We start from the raw sequence: 15,763 nt of genomic DNA on the forward strand, positions 1-15,763 counted from the left end.
TTATCAATTTTTTCATAACTTATATTTAATAAAACAAATTTGATAAAATTAACCATATCATTTACTGTTTCTTAATAACTATGTCAAGTCAATTAATTTATTTGACCTTTTCTCTTTAATTAAATTTCAAAACAAATACACTTTGTTTTGCAAGTTAAATTAGATCATTTTATTTGAAACAGAAGATATAATAATTCATCTTTTTATCCATTATATATTTAAAATCATCTATTAATGAGAGGTACTAATTTAGTGTTCTTTTTTTTTTTCTTCAAAAATTTTATATGAAATCAAAATACATTAAACAAGAGAGGTAAGTAAGTAAGTATATAATGTATGTTGCTCTTCATGTGAAGCAACCTAAAAGGGTAATCCAACTCTGTATAGAAAGAGAAACTAAACTAACAAGAAGAAACCCCATTACCTCTCCTCTTTTGGCTCACCTATTTTGCTTCACAATTGAGAGTTTGGTTGTGTCAGGGTGAGTGGGTGTATGGGTAGCTCAAGCTCAAAGGGGGTGTTGTTGTTGTAGTCATAGTGTGTAAAGAGACCTGGCATGGTATTGTCTTCTTGCCCCTTTTGTTAGCTGCCATCACTGTAATGTTCTTCTACTTCCAAGATTTGGGTTCTCATGTAGAAATTTCAAGTACCACCTGAAAATTTTACCAGATCTCTCAAGAACAACAACTGTCCTATCTGCTTTGTAAGCCCCTTTTCTCTGTATTAGTCTGTTTTGTTTTTCATTTCTGGTAAATGGTTTTCTCTTTATCACTTGCTTTTTGATATTTATTTGAGCTAGGAATCCCTAGTTTAATGGGTTATCTGTAGCAGGTTATTTGTTTTGCTGATTAGTTTGTTAGATCTATGCGTTGTGCTTTTTGGGTTTTAAGTTAACAAGTGTGCTAATGAAGTTCTTGGTGATTTGAAGTTAAGCATATTGTTAGTGTTGGTTGTTTTTTATACAAGGATTTTCAGTTGATATTCTTTTTTGTTTTCACTATTAGTTATTGGATCCTGACTTCAATGGGTTTAGATCTGTCAATTATAGGTTTAGTTGTACACCTACCTTTCATATTTAATGCTTGCTAATTGGGAAATTTTATGAATTGAATGTAATAGGTTGCTTGTAGGATGGGAGATTATAATTGATGAATTTATAAACCATTTTTTCAGTTTGGCTACTGGCTAGTACTGAATTGGTGCAAGATAGGTAATGATAACAATATCAAACTGAAAAGTGTTTTACAGTGATATCTGTTATAAGCTGCTGGCAGAATAGGTGCTTCTACAATAACAACATACCGGACGTAATCCCACCAAATGGGGTCTGGGGAGGGTGGTGTCTCACAGCCTTACGCCAGTACCTTGTGAAGGTAGAGGCTGTTTCCAATAGACCCTCGACTCAAATAAAGCATATAAAGACTCACGTGTGTAAATTTGTTTCAGTATGACTAGTACTACTAAATAATGCGAGACTGGTTGTGGATGACACATTTATAGTTCATTAAATTGTTTATGGGAGTAAAATTGGTCCGTTGGAGTAATTGTTTTTACCCTTTAGTGTCAATGATGGAGTGGTGGAATGGTGAATGTAGATTAGTTATCGTAATCCTGTTGTACATTGCGACACTCACTTCAGATCCCAAAGCATAGTTGAGCTCTCAAGAAATTATCTCATTTTGTTTATACGCTAAATGGGTTGTTTTAATATTTTTCATGAAAATCCGTATCTGCTCAAAATTGCCATCTTCGGAGTATATCTTCTGTGGTATGATATTAATCATTTGGTAACTGGTCGTGATTTCTTGATAAGTGATCATAGTATGACCCATCAGTTCATATTTTCACTGTATGACTTCTTAAGTTTTAATCCAGCACATCTCTACTTTTCTGTTTAACGGATAAACCAATGTTCTGGGTCAATTGTTAATGGTTTATGATTCACAGTACTAAGTAAGAGAGTGTTAGGGATGAGCTAGAAGTTGCACTTTTAACACCATATTGTGTTTTAGCTGGAAACTCTCGACGTTTCCTAAATTGAGCCTGTAAATTTTGGTAATTAATTTACTTTTCATGAATTATATTTGTCTTGTTTGAGGTGTCGGGTAGTACCCCAAAACTATGACCGTTAGGATTACACATGAAGGATAATAAACATTTTTGTGTGAAAAAATCAGCAATTTTGACTTCTCTTTCCCACATTATTGCAAAGGGCCTAACCAAAACAAGTCTTTTCAGAATTCAAGTTCACCATCCTGCTTACTGCTAAACAAATGGTTCCATTGTTGTAAGAACATTCTTCTACTAGATGAAGAGATTCTTCTACTAGATGAAGAGACCAAAACCTTCTAACGCTTGATATTATCTTTTTCTAATAATTATAGGTCTGAAAAGCTTTAGCCTCTTTGGTAGAGAAAGAGGAAACTGAAGTTCATAACAAGAAACTCTTATATAACGTAGGTCTTGTTTTATTGGGAGATGAGTAAGAGAAGCTCCTTAACCATGATTATTGACCGCACCCCTTCAGGTTTAACTTTTATGAGTCAAAGATACAGTCCCTGTTTCAATTCATTGATTATTTCCCGAGGCTGATCAGATGAATTTTACAGCTACTTACTCATCTGCTCTTACGAATGTTTAGTTGCTTCATATATTTTGTAGTTCTCATTCCAGATGATACTTTTACAATTTTCGAGTGTGTTGATACTATTTAATCTATGATCTCCAGGACATGGGAACTTTGGCACCTGAACCTGAGGTCACATGCTCGAAAAAGTACTTAGCATTGGGTCTGAAGATATCTGGCAAGGAAAAATCAGGAAAACCCAGAGTTCTATCACTTCTTTCAACACTTCTTGAGAGGTCTGTTCAAAATAATGAAAGCTTATTAGAAAGTTCACAAAGTGAAGATGTGATCACAATATTTCATGGATCAAGAGCCCCCTCTCTCAATATTGAACAGTACTTGGATCGCATTTATAAGTATTCATGTTGCAGCCCTTCATGCTTTGTGGTCGCACACATATACATGGAGAAATTCATTGAATGCACTAGTGCTCATTTAACTTCCCTCAATGTTCACCGACTACTTATCACAAGTGTGATGGTGGCAGCAAAATTCATCGATGATGCGTAAGTTAACCTCAGACATGATCTATCTGACCTCATTCTTTACCCCCAAATGTGTAATAGCTTCTATACATGCTTTAAGATTTATTGTCATGTTGAATAGTCAACAGATTGGATAGTTGAGTATTAGAGTCCAACCTGAAACCCTGTTCCAACCACATGCAACGAGCTTTCCCTTTGTATTACTAACACATAGTAGACTCAAAAGGAGTCATATACCATGCATGCATTTATGTTGTTCTTTCATTATCTGCTTACTGCCAGAAACACAAGAAAAGGGTGTTGCTAAATTTTAATTCAGCAAAGGACCCTTGCTTATTTTGAATCTTTGTGACGTGCTGCGTAATTTTCAGATTCTATAACAATGCATACTATGCAAGGGTAGGTGGTGTAACCACTAAAGAGTTGAATAAGCTGGAGATGAAATTCTTGTTTGGATTGGATTTTCAACTTCATGTAAATGTCCCGACATTCGGAAGCTATTGTTCTCTCATAGAGAAGGAAGGCACTGTAGGTCTCCAGATCGAGCGCTCAATTCAGGCATGTAGAATCAGTGAGAGCTGGTCAAACAAAGACGATTCCAAATGCGCACAGATTGCAAGATGAGGTTTTACAATGGTGAATATATCATTGCAAAGTTGATATACCCTTCAGACATGGAAGAAACTGAAATGCTGGGTTTTGTACTATAATGTCTAGGTAGGAAAAAGTCATAGCAGTGTGATACACTTTTTTTTTTTTTTACATATTTTTGTCTTGTGCAGATTTTCTTTACTGTACTAGTGTAGCTCCCAGGAACCCTGGTATCATTCTTTTTCATGTTCTGCGAAGTTCCCCGCGGATGTTGGTCCCTATAGAATGAGGGGCATGCTTGTTTAATGTTTACAATCGAAGTTTCTTAGGATTTCAGGTATTATTTTGAACAACCAAGTTTGAACCCACAAGGGTTTTATACACAATGCTCTTTTAGAATTTCGCCTCTATCTGCAAAGCAGAAGTAAGATTTGTGTGCACTTTGACCTCCTCAGACTTCACATTGTGGTCTTACACAAGATATGTTAGTTGTTGTATGATTGTAAGTACCCCAAGGATCATGTTTAGTTAGCAGGATCTTCTTGACTTCGATGTATAGTTTTTATTTTTGTTTAATACATAATCAACACATAGCCCATTAAATTTGACCGAACATTTTATTTATATATTCGAACTAAGCAACAATAACAACATATCTAGTATAATTTCATAAGTAGGGGTTGAAGAGAATAATATGTATGTAGATTTTACCTCTACCTTATCCAGTAGAAGGCCCAAAAAACAAAACACAATAATTATGAAGACAAGCAGTAACAATAGTGGCTCAAAGAACAAAACATCACAATTATGAAGACATAAGCAGCAACAATGGTGGGGTTGTAAGAAAAATGGAGGCATACAAGAGAACAAGTAGTGAGAAAATTAAGAGTGAGAATCACAAAAATAGTAAAATAATAAAATACCAAAAATATACTTAGCTGCGGAGACCAGATGCAAAACTATATACTTTTAGTCTTCTGTTCAAAATTTTGACTTCCACACCCTCCTATCAAGGTCCACTCCTAAATATGAAATGTCAAAAAGTTCAATAAAGTCGAGAAGCAAAGAGAGGCCAAAGATTATATAAGAGCACAACAGGCAGATTTAATTGGCAGCCGGAATTACCAGTTGCTGTGAATTAGTATTCTATTCTATCTTATGTAGGTGACACAAGCTACGAAGCTATAAACTTTAGACCTAAGAATATTTCTTTGACGGGTGACAGAGTCCTTTAGACTTTCTTGTTGTGATCAGGTTAAGGAGATTCAATTTGCTTGGTTGAGTTCTTTATTGCTTGTTTGTACCACTTCTTAACCATCATTAGTTGATTATTTAAGTTAAATTGCTTCCTCTCATGGACCATGATTCATGGTCAATCTTCACTACAGTTTTAGCTTGTGTTTGCACCAGCCATAATCACAAGAGATATACAGGTGATCCCTAGATTCATTATGAATTTGGTACAAAGTACATTGCAGGTACACAACCCTTACCCAATTTGTGTAGTCTGTCCATGGCCAGCAATTAGAGCCAGATAGTGAATGTAGTCTGTCCATGGCCAGCAATTAGAGCCAGATAGAAGCTGTAGTCTGTCCATGGCCAGCAATTAGAGCCAGACAGAAGCTGTAGTCTGTCCATGGCCAGCAATTAGAGCCAGATAGAAGCACTATGGTACATCTTGAACCCATTAATTAAACTACAAAATAAGACGTTTGCAGAGGTTTCATCCATCTTTTTCATTGGATATTCTTAAAGATGGCATATAACCAAGCATATCGAGTACACAAGGGGCATCATGTTTCATCATCACCTATCATATATTGGTTACCAACATAAAAATGAATAATCTAACATCAAGTTTAGTGTAAAACTCGGAAGGGTTCTATAAGAATCTGAGTACCACACCCACTATATCAAGATTTTCAATGTAAATACTCATTCTTTCACCACATCAAAGACCATTAACAACATAGCAGGCGTTGAAACCATATAAGCTAAGTTGACCCAAAGATCTAAAATTAGTGCATCTTTGAGTAAATTTTACATCAGCGCTCATTTTGAGACTATTAAAATAGTAACCACTCCTGTACATACTACCTTCCCCCGGTTACAATTAATAAAAAAACAAAACTGAATCTGAAACATCTAGACTCGCATGTCATTTTGAATAGCCGTGGTAAGCGCCCTTTCAAAGTAACTTCGAGTTTCAGGTAATACACGTTGAATCAAATGCGAATACCTGCATGGGAGACCGCATCATGTTAAACACATACAAGAGAAAACCCACATTCTCAATCAGTTCATATATCATTTTTTGGATCAATGACATGCTCCACAAGTTTTCACATCAAATAAATTAAATAGGACATCCAAGCTTGATTCCCCATGCACCAAAAGCCCATAAAAAATAATGTAATTAAGGATAGAAAAGTCCAGGACATACCATGGCATAACACTTAATTGGTCAAACTTTTCCAAAATGAATAGAATGCAAGCATTACGCAACGTCAAAGCGTTAAATGCCTCTGACAATTCGAACATGAGAGAGACACTTTCCACAGATATATCCTAGAAAAGAAAAAAATCATTAGAGCATAAATGTGACAGGAAAACCCCCCAAACTCCCAAAAGAGCTCAGCACTCACTTGTGCAATGGCATACTCGCAAAGACGTTTAAGGCCCTCTAATAGATACTGGTCTGCAGCTCTTAGAAGATCCTGTGCAACATCTAAATTAACATCAACAGATCCTGTGTATATGTACCTGCAAGCAAGAAAGATTAGTTCTTAAAACTGCAAGATTGACTTCCAGGATCTATACCGAGGATGTAAAATGGTAACTAAAGATCATTCTACCTCATCATCAACTCAAAAACGTCCCATCGGATATTTGGGATTTCGATGTCTTTGGCATCTCTCTCCTGCAATGCGTTTACTACAAACTATTAGAAACAAAAGTATCAACATAACCCCAGATACACTGACAAAATTCAACCAAAAATATTGGGCTGACTCCTCCTGCAATGGCCATGCATACACTATCTTGGTTCTCATAAATCCCCCCACTTCATTGTATCTTAATTTGACTGGGTACAAAGTTTTTAAAATGATGACTTCTGAATCTTATGGTCTTAAACTAAAGATGCACATGCAAGTAATGTACCAAAATGCCCTTGAATCTTGTGGAATTAAAGACATGAACAAAGGATAGTTAGGCGTTCTTTTGACACAAACTAAAAAGGAGAGTAAGACATAAATCAAAGCAGCAGAGTTACATCTATACAAAAGAAGACAATAATAGAAAATGAAAACTTTGAAGCAATAACAGGCTTACTCTTTGTTTGATTGATAAACAGGCTAGCAAACTCAAACAAAAAGAAGATAAAATAAAACATATTAGGTGCAAGATTCAAAACTCAATGGATAATGGCCTGCTCCTCTACCCTTTCACTTAAGCAAGATGTCAACTTTAAAATTGGCGAGAGATTTTTACAATGGATCATGCGTTAAACAATTAGGAAATGAATAAATATAGAACATAAAAGGCAGACTATAACTCACCCGGTAGCCACCATCAAACATAGCTCGAAATGCATCAGAAGAAGCTAGTAAACAAATCCTATGGGCATAAAATCGTTTGCCTGATAGAAGAATGAACAAAAAAGTTAGTAGAACATTAAAAAGGAAAAGGGGAAGAGAGTCACATTATTAAAAATAGAACCACTCTTACCCTCAACTAAAAATGTTACATCAGATAGTGTAGAATTATTTACATATTGTTCACCCAGATAGACCTGGATTTAAAAGAAATTATAAGAGAAAAAAATGAGGGGACGAGATAAAACATCAGGATGGAATAAGCTGCATCATCAATTGAGATAAAATATAAATGGAAGAATGGATACAATCAGCCAAATAAGGAACAGAAAATGGTCAACGCCATCAGCACCTAATAGCCAATATAGGGTGGTAAAAAAACAAGCTTTCATAAAAAATGTAAAGCACCTCATATTCTTCCAGATTCATCAAAAGTTCGTCTCATTATCTACATCCTCAAAATAGAAGAACCGCCCTAGCCTCACTTCATGTCCTACTTAACACATAAACCTAGAGGCAGAAACGACACAAAATTTGAGCACATGCTCCAGGGCTACTTTTCATGTATTCAATTTTTACAAATCAACATTGTTGGATTTTCCCAAATCAAATGATTGAAGACCTGAACAGAAAGAGACTCTACAAACAACATTTTCTGACTCAAAAGAAAACCCCTTACTCCCCCTCTCTATGAGGAAAACCATTCTTTGCCAGGAGAGGTTGCCCAATAACTAATATATCTCTCAAAGAGTCTAAAGCTCCAGCTCAGGCAGCAAAGACCAAGAAAGTGGTGTCTGCCTATTGTAAAAACATCATTAGCGCACTACAAGTTTCTAGTCTTGGATAACTATTTGGGGGGTGGAGGTAGGAGGTCAAATTTTTTAGTCTGCATAGCGCACTACCTTGAATTTTTTTTTTAGAAATTGGTCTATAGGCATGAACATGTAAATTTAGAAACAAGAAGAAAAATGACCAAACATATTAAATTTGCATAGCTATATTTTATAAACTTCAGAGAGTTTTACCTCCCTTTACTAAATGATGGAACAAAAAGACACAATTGACCAAAATAAATTTGACATTTTCTACATATAACGCACCAATTTAGTAACCTTTAAGGCCTGGTCTGTTCATGGGAGTCATATAGTTCACTAAATTAGTACGCTATATGTAGAAAATGTCAACTTTATTTTGGTCAATTATGTCTTTTTGTCCATCATTTAGGTTCCAGACTCGTCAAATGATGACAACCTGACTAAGCACTACATGTACAGAAGTGGAGAAATTTAAACAAACCAACTAATAGTCAAAACTAAATCCTGCTTAAAGCAAATATTTGAAGAATCTTAGTAGTGCAATCAGAATGGAGACTAAGATAAACAAACCTGAGGTACTGGGGAAGGAGGAGCAGCATCGACTTGTGAAAGTGAGCTAGCTTTATTAGCCAATTTGCATAAAGCTGCAGAGCCATCTCTTTTGTGTTTCAAGTTTGTTGAGTCAAAGAGCTCCAAAAGCAATTCTAATCCTACAAGTGCATAAACAAACAGAAATTTATTTTCACTGCCTGACCAGAACATGTTAAAAAGCAATCTTAGGTTTAAATCAAACATATACCACTGTTATCAATGAAAATGATCTTTTGGTCATCTGGTGCGCAAAGATGGGCAAGGGCTAAAGCAACTCGTCTCTGAATAACCTTCTCCCCAATACGCATCAAATATAACAGATGGCCCAATATCTACCAAAGAAGGAGAAAGATATTACATATTGTACCCACAAATAACCTAATAAGATTTAACAAAAGAAATTTCAGAAAAGAAAAAATAAAATTGTGGAGAAGGGAGGTAAGTTGCATTCATGTCATCTGAAGACGAAAACAAATAATTTAAGAAATAGAAACTCACTCGACCATGGATCTTCTCTTCTAATCTCTTCAATGTCTTCGCCACACAATCTCTAGTTGGCTGCATAGTCAGGAACTCAATTTAGAACTTAAGGCAATATGTAAAAAGAGAATAATGCAAACTCATTTAAAGCAACAAAGGTACTTATCCTTGAGAAAAAACATAAAAATCCAAAAGAAACGACATCAAGAGATCATACTTGGACAATAAATTCTCCATCCTGAAGCTTTTGAACACCTCCGACCTTTATAAGATCAGCAACATTGTCCTATAGCACAAAGTCACAGTAAGTCTAAAGAAGCATGTAAGTGCATGAAATTAATTATAATCAAAGCATATATGATCTGATGACATGCAACACCTCATTATCAGCAAGCCCATAAAGAGCGAATGCAGCATTATGTTGTAATGATCCATTTTTTGAATCAAGGAGCTTCAACAATGGGATAATTCCACCACAGTGAGCAATACCAGCCTGATTGTGTGTGTCCTGAACATCATGGAACCACTAACACCCGGTCACATTGTCGTACTAAATCCTCAAATCAAATTAAGTACTATGAGCAAAGGAAATGTTCTTGCACCATCAATCATCACATCTGAAGTTAAATTAGAGCTCCAAAGAGAGTAGAGTTAATATACTCATGCACCAAACATTAGAAACATCACAGCATCTTGATATTAATTTGCTAGGGCTATTAAAGATTCAATCAGTCTTACTCTTTTTTTGATAACAAAATTTTTTTTTAATAACAATTCAATCAGTCTTACTCTTCACAACTGTTATTGTGTGATTATAAAACATGAACCAAAAAATTGTGAGATAACAAGGCATATATAATCTATCTACATCTAAAACAGATCTACTGATGAGGAAATATTACAAATCTGAGACCATCAGTAGAGAAACTATAAATCACAAGAGATTGAGCAGCTGCAAAAGACTAAGTGATGAAAATAATACCCTTCAAACCACACTTTGATTTTGCTCAGAGTCAGCACTAGAGCTTCCACTAAATTTAGGTAGATTAAACTTCCAAACTGGGAAATCATTACTATTGTCCTTCAATCAATTTTTGTGCCCAAAAGAACCAATCTCTTATTCTCTTAGGCCTCATTTATTTTCATTAAGATTAAAGCGTCTAAATCTGACTCCAGATATGAAAGATTGAGATGTTGTCTTTAGATTTGAAGATTGAATGATTAAGATTGTTTGTTTTTCCACATCTAAACGGTTCAAAATCAGACTTTCATTTAGTACGAACAAATGAGGTCTTAGAGACTCCTGAACATACCCCGAGGTAGGTATCATATCAACTATGTGAAAAAACGGTTGCTCATTTAGAAATAATTGTCAGAAACAAACATTTTAAATAAAGATTTTTGCAGCAGCTAAATAACCAATAGCCCAATGGGGACACCAATCACAACATGCTTCACTTCCTTTCCATTCCCTACAGTCAAGAAATAAGATTTTCTTTATAGAATGTAGACAATACATATTAAAGGGATCACGCTTGAAAAACAATATCAGAAATCATCAAATACAAGTTTGTGATGGATCATCCCAAAGAACATATGAGTGTCGGAAAAGAAATTCTTGAATAGCAAGATTTCATCAGACAACCAATAGACCAACTGCTACTAGTAGACAAGGGAATGGAAAGCTTATCAAGAAAAATATAAGAAAACTTGCGCTACTCAAGATATCATCCAAGAGAAATTACCTGCGCCAACCTTCCTAGGGCAAAGGCCGACATTTCCCTAAGTTGAGCATCTGGAGATTGAAGCATCTCAATTAATGGTGGAACTGCACCTCTTTGAACAATATGAATCTGCAAGAGTTTCAAACAGATTAAACTATGTGCAAAAAATGATTAAAGTAGCTCAGTAATGCTACTTAACTAAAGAGTTTCACCATTTAAGACGGTAATAGAGCTTATTATTTTAATCAACCTTACAGTCTGAATCAGTTGCTGCAAATTGTCCTAGCAGTAAAGCAGCTTCCCTTTGGCTCTCTGAACAGGAGGAACTGGCATACAAGATTTATAGTTGATCAAAAGAAGAGGGAGCATACAACTACATAGGTCCCACTACAGACCAGAAATATTCATATGATCAGATTGCTCAAAAGATATGAGAGTTGAGTATACCTAAGCAAACCAATTACAGGTTGTAAAGCTCCTGCAAGAAGAACTTCTTTCTTGATATTTGGTGACGAGTGTACCAGATTCCCAATGACTCCAACCTGCCACCCACAATTTAATTAGTTCTGGGGATGACTACCACATGAAAAATAGCCAATATCCTAGGTATTATCAATCATTACTCTATATATGCTAGTTCAGCATGACATGAATGATGTCTCACCGCTTCATAGTGTATAGCAGTATCTTCAGACCGAAGCATTAGTATAAGAGTAGGGAGTGCACTGCATTCCACAATCTGCAATCAATTCACACAAATTAACATAAATAGAGGACGTGACCATAGAAATATTCAAGATAAATTTTGTAAGCCATTCACCTGATTTTTGTTTTCATCATTCTTAAATGCTAACGTACGTAAGGATCCTGCAGCTGCTCTCTGCACCTTTGAATCAACAAACTCAAGCAACTCAACAAGTGGAGGGATGCCACCTTCAACCCTATAATCATAAAATACAGATGAACTGATGAAGTAAGAAAAAGAGGTCTTATTTCCATAGATATTGTGATAACAATGTTTCCAGATAAGAATAAACTAACCTAACACGAGTTTTGATGCTACTGTTTTCATGAGCAAGATTTGTGACTGCATCAGCTGCGCGCCGAATAACACCATTGACTGCTCGAGAATTCTGAGCATCTCTATGCCTCTTCAGCAAATTAACAAGATGAGGCAAAGCTCCAGCATCAACAATCAGTTGTTGGTGCTCCGGCTGTCAGACATAAGTTCAAAATATAGAAAGAGAGTAAATATCTACTCCTCTGATGGAAGCAAAAAGTAACGAATGAAGTAGAGGAGAAGCAAAGTTCTTTTCAGCAGGATTATGAGAGAGAAAAAATTAAGAAAGTACATCAATAAAAACGCAAATGATCCAAGCGTATGAGTTAGTTGAGGTTGTGATGATGGAAAATTATCTATATGCCATGAAATCTCATCGAAAGAACAATTCTGGAAGCTTCTTTTTCAAGTAGAACATAAATCTAGTAATACCAGACAATTAAACTCAAAGCACTCACATTGATTGCAATTAATTTAGATCAGCACATGTTCCAAATTGGAAATTATCTACTGTGCATTAATACCTTTTATTTTGATTTGCACACAAAATAATCTTTAAGAGATCAGCATTCTATTACCCTTTCTTGTTAATAGATAACTTCAGAGTCTAAGAGATACGTAAAGTCAAAGGCATGTCCAGGATAGTGTTTTGGACGTCGAAAGGCGATAAAAGGCGACAAGGGTCTGCCTCGCCACGAGGCGAGGCGAACGGCGAGGTGCTCGCCTTTTTGAAGTGCGGCACCATTTAATACCAAAAAATTAAAATATTTAATTGCATATGTAAATAATCAAACAATAACATATTAGCAATTTTTTCAATTCAAAAAGTAAAAATAGATAGTACATATTAAAAGTCTAGAACTTGAATGAGAAAGAAAAGAACAAAAGTCAAAACAAAGGTAGAAGTGACTCAAGTCTGAAGAAGAAAAGAAGAAATATGTATTATGTTAACTTTCTCAAAAAAAAGAAGAAATATGTATTGGTTAGACTTTGGGTCACCGGAAAAGCCTGGCTATTGCCGGAGGAGTCTAGTCAAAAATCCTAAAATTACCTTTTAACTTTTAAAACACTAGATTGGTCGCCTTTTTTTTTTAAGAAAATACAAAAGGCGACACCTTTCTAGCCTTTCTCGCCCTTGCCTCTAGCCTTTTGTCGTCATAGCGTCGCCTTTTGAAGATCGCCTCGCCACAAAGCTAAAGGCGATGAAGGGTCGCCTCGCCTTGCCTCTTGCCATTGGCGACGAAGCGATCGACTTTCACAACACTGATCCAGGATGATAAGTTTATGGGTTCCAAACAAAGATACTTATGTTTTAGTAACACTGATCTTGGGGGATCCATACCTATGCACACTGGCGCTGGTGCGGTTCAATCGTTCCTCTATTTGCCACGGAACTAGCCTTCTAGTTGTTATATATTTAAAAGAATTTTCAATATAATTATAGGGTTTCGGAAGAAGTTACTGAGTTCTCAGGAACCCACAGCCGCTACTGTAGATCCGCCGCTACCAGTAAAGTCATAATGATAGTTCCTCAATGATCACCTAGAGACACACTTGGTAAATGCCATTGCTAAATAAAACTTGTGTCTTCTTCACTTGCCGCAAAGGAATGCACGAACAAATTAAACAAGTGTTCAAGAAAACAGCAAAATGAAAATCCCATTTACAGTAACTTATTCCATTTAATACATAGCTCCTGCGCACAAGCAAGATCTTTTCACCAGAAATATGAGATAATTCATGCAATCATATGCATGAAGTAACTAGTTTATTTTACAGTACCTGTACTGATAATACGCAGAGAAAACTAACAAATATCAAAAAAAAAAAAAACGAACTGGATGCTTACTTTTATAGCAAGAAGTCCAAGCGTAAAAGCACTTCCTTTCTCAACCTCATGTTCGTATGGGATGTGACTACCTTCACCTTCACTTACATGAGGCGGCGCCTGTAGATGCTGCACCAAAGCCGGAACAGCGCCACAATCTACAATTACGTTCACAATTTCCTCTACAAAACACAAATCCTCAAATATCAAAACCTAATATCACTCCCAAACCGATTAAACAAAAAGCAAGAAAACTCTCTGCATGAACATCTAAAATTCTGATCCAGTATAAAATGAAATGCAAATCGGTTACCGTTTTTGGCAAATTCAGAGAGAACATGTATAGCGCGTTTGGAAGAGGCTCGATCTGACTCAGATGAAGAAAAAGATGACTCAAGAATCTCGACCTGTGTACGAACTTCACGTTCCAGATCTTGATGACCATCTTCGGAAGATATAGAAGGAGAAACCTTACGATCGTCTTGGAGATCTTCCTCTAACTTTCTCTTCAAGCTCCTCCTCGCAGAACTTGAGGAACGCTCGGTAAGTTTCTGGTTCTCCATGGGAGAGAGGAAATGAGGAAGAGGAGAAAAGGTGTGATACAGAGTAATCAGTGTGTGTAATGTGTGTGGGGGCACTTTAGGGATAAAATGAAATATTTGTGGGAGTGGTTGGTTTTGGGTTTTTGTACCCGGAACCGGACCCTTTCTAGGGGCAACGCCCGCCTTTTACAAACAAAAACAAAAAACTGTAAATTTTTAGAATTTAAACTTTTTTTGGGGGGCTCCCGCCATTATTAATGGGCCGAATAAGTTTTTTTATTAGGCCCAAACTCTCTTCGTTTAGTCTGTGGGGGCTTTGGGCCTTCTTTTACTGTTCTATTTCTGACACTCCGTGGGCCTTAATTAGTCTTATGAACTTTTTGTTGAATTCTAGTATTGATACATATAGAAGTAGGTCATATTATATTTTTTCGTATTAGGTGGAATACATAGAATTATGTCACGGTTAAGTATCTGAACACATGATGAAATATAAAATTTTACAAAAATTTATGTGCATCTTCTCAAGCATTATCACGTAGATTAGTTAATTATTTTAGATATATTAGTATATACTTTAATTATATGTATTAATCTTAATACAATGTAAAACCTTAAGTTTGTATTTATTCATACACATGTATCACTAAAGAAGATGACATATTTTATTGAATATTTTAATCTTTATAATACACTCTTAAAGAATATGTGTAAAAGTTTTTCTCTAACAATTGAAACATGTTATAGTTTGAGTATAAATGAAATTTACAATCAATTTTAAGAGCTTGTTAACATATTTCACCTTTGTATTATAATACCCCAATTTTAAGAAATCATAATACTCACAACACAATAACTAAACAAAAAGACATCTAATTTGTGGGAAAACACTTTGTCTTCTAGTGATTCAAAAGTAGACTTTGGGCTCTTTTGATGGTAAGATCAAATAAATTCCACTACAACTATAAGGTATACAATCGTTGTTCTAAAACTCCCTTAATTATATCATAGAAAAAGTCTCAAAGCTCCAAGAACCCCTAAAACCCACAAGAAGGGAAAGTAGACGGGAGTAAAGAATTAAGCCATTCACACCCCATATTTCTCTTGATGTACGACAAACGTGTATATATGAATACAATAGTTTTGAAGAATTTCTATTATATTTTCTTATCGACAAACTATAAACATTAATATAGAAGTTAAACTCTTTTAATTGCGGAAAGGATATGCAAGATGAGACTATGGGCAATAATAAAGTTGATACACTCAAATGATTAAAGTACTCTTTGGAAGAGCACCTTATCAATATGGAAATTGATTGTTGTTGGACTACAGTAAGTAACATAATAAAAACTCTTGGCTACATTAAGAAACGTTTGATTGACGTTGGCATCTATATCTTCATCATATTTAGATAGCACTTGG

General features: G+C 35.5%; 2 protein-coding genes across 3 annotated transcripts; one reads left to right on the top strand and one right to left on the bottom strand.

Moving 5' to 3' along the window:
• The first annotated feature begins 331 nt into the window (after positions 1 to 331).
• Positions 332 to 4,101, top strand: LOC107029155 (cyclin-P3-1). 2 transcript variants are annotated; one of them, XM_015230498.2, is made up of 3 exons: positions 332 to 703; positions 2,729 to 3,132; positions 3,483 to 4,101. In XM_015230498.2, exons 2-3 carry the CDS (start codon positions 2,732 to 2,734, stop codon positions 3,733 to 3,735), a joined length of 654 nt encoding a protein of 217 aa, XP_015085984.1. In that variant the 5' UTR covers positions 332 to 703; positions 2,729 to 2,731; the 3' UTR covers positions 3,736 to 4,101. The 2 variants fall into 2 exon arrangements, with proteins under 2 accessions (XP_015085984.1, XP_027767642.1); XM_027911841.1 differs by lacking the exon at positions 332 to 703 and adding an exon at positions 1,210 to 1,373.
• Positions 4,102 to 5,560: 1,459 nt separating this feature from the next.
• Positions 5,561 to 14,359, bottom strand: LOC107031538 (ARM REPEAT PROTEIN INTERACTING WITH ABF2-like). Its single transcript, XM_015232950.2, has 19 exons — positions 14,110 to 14,359; positions 13,818 to 13,978; positions 11,950 to 12,122; positions 11,729 to 11,849; positions 11,573 to 11,647; positions 11,356 to 11,450; positions 11,159 to 11,234; positions 10,930 to 11,037; positions 9,564 to 9,692; positions 9,402 to 9,470; positions 9,203 to 9,262; positions 8,913 to 9,036; positions 8,684 to 8,823; positions 7,432 to 7,495; positions 7,263 to 7,342; positions 6,558 to 6,622; positions 6,348 to 6,465; positions 6,146 to 6,270; positions 5,561 to 5,941 (listed from the first exon to the last, which is right to left on the bottom strand). Exons 1-19 carry the CDS (start codon positions 14,357 to 14,359, stop codon positions 5,848 to 5,850), a joined length of 2,127 nt encoding a protein of 708 aa, XP_015088436.1. The 3' UTR covers positions 5,561 to 5,847.
• Between the last annotated feature and the right edge of the window lie 1,404 nt (positions 14,360 to 15,763).

The sequence above is a fragment of the Solanum pennellii genome, chromosome 9 (assembly GCF_001406875.1).
Source record: "Solanum pennellii chromosome 9, SPENNV200".
NCBI lineage: Eukaryota > Viridiplantae > Streptophyta > Magnoliopsida > Solanales > Solanaceae > Solanum > Solanum pennellii.

What these genes read in the sequence shown, in the direction of transcription:
- LOC107029155 (XM_015230498.2), top strand. Translation starts at nt 2,732, where the DNA reads ATGGGAACTTTGGCACCTGAACCTGAGGTCACATGCTCGAAAAAGTAC. An exon ending in GCAAAATTCATCGATGATGC is followed by an intron (nt 3,133 to 3,482) that starts GTAAGTTAACCT and finishes CGTAATTTTCAG; the next exon opens with ATTCTATAACAATGCATACT.
- LOC107031538 (XM_015232950.2), bottom strand. Translation starts at nt 14,359, where the DNA reads ATGGAGAACCAGAAACTTACCGAGCGTTCCTCAAGTTCTGCGAGGAGG. An exon ending in TGTAACATTTTTAGTTGAGG is followed by an intron (nt 7,343 to 7,431) that starts GTAAGAGTGGTT and finishes TTCTTCTATCAG; the next exon opens with GCAAACGATTTTATGCCCAT. An exon ending in CAATTAAGTGTTATGCCATG is followed by an intron (nt 5,942 to 6,145) that starts GTATGTCCTGGA and finishes TCTCCCATGCAG; the next exon opens with GTATTCGCATTTGATTCAAC.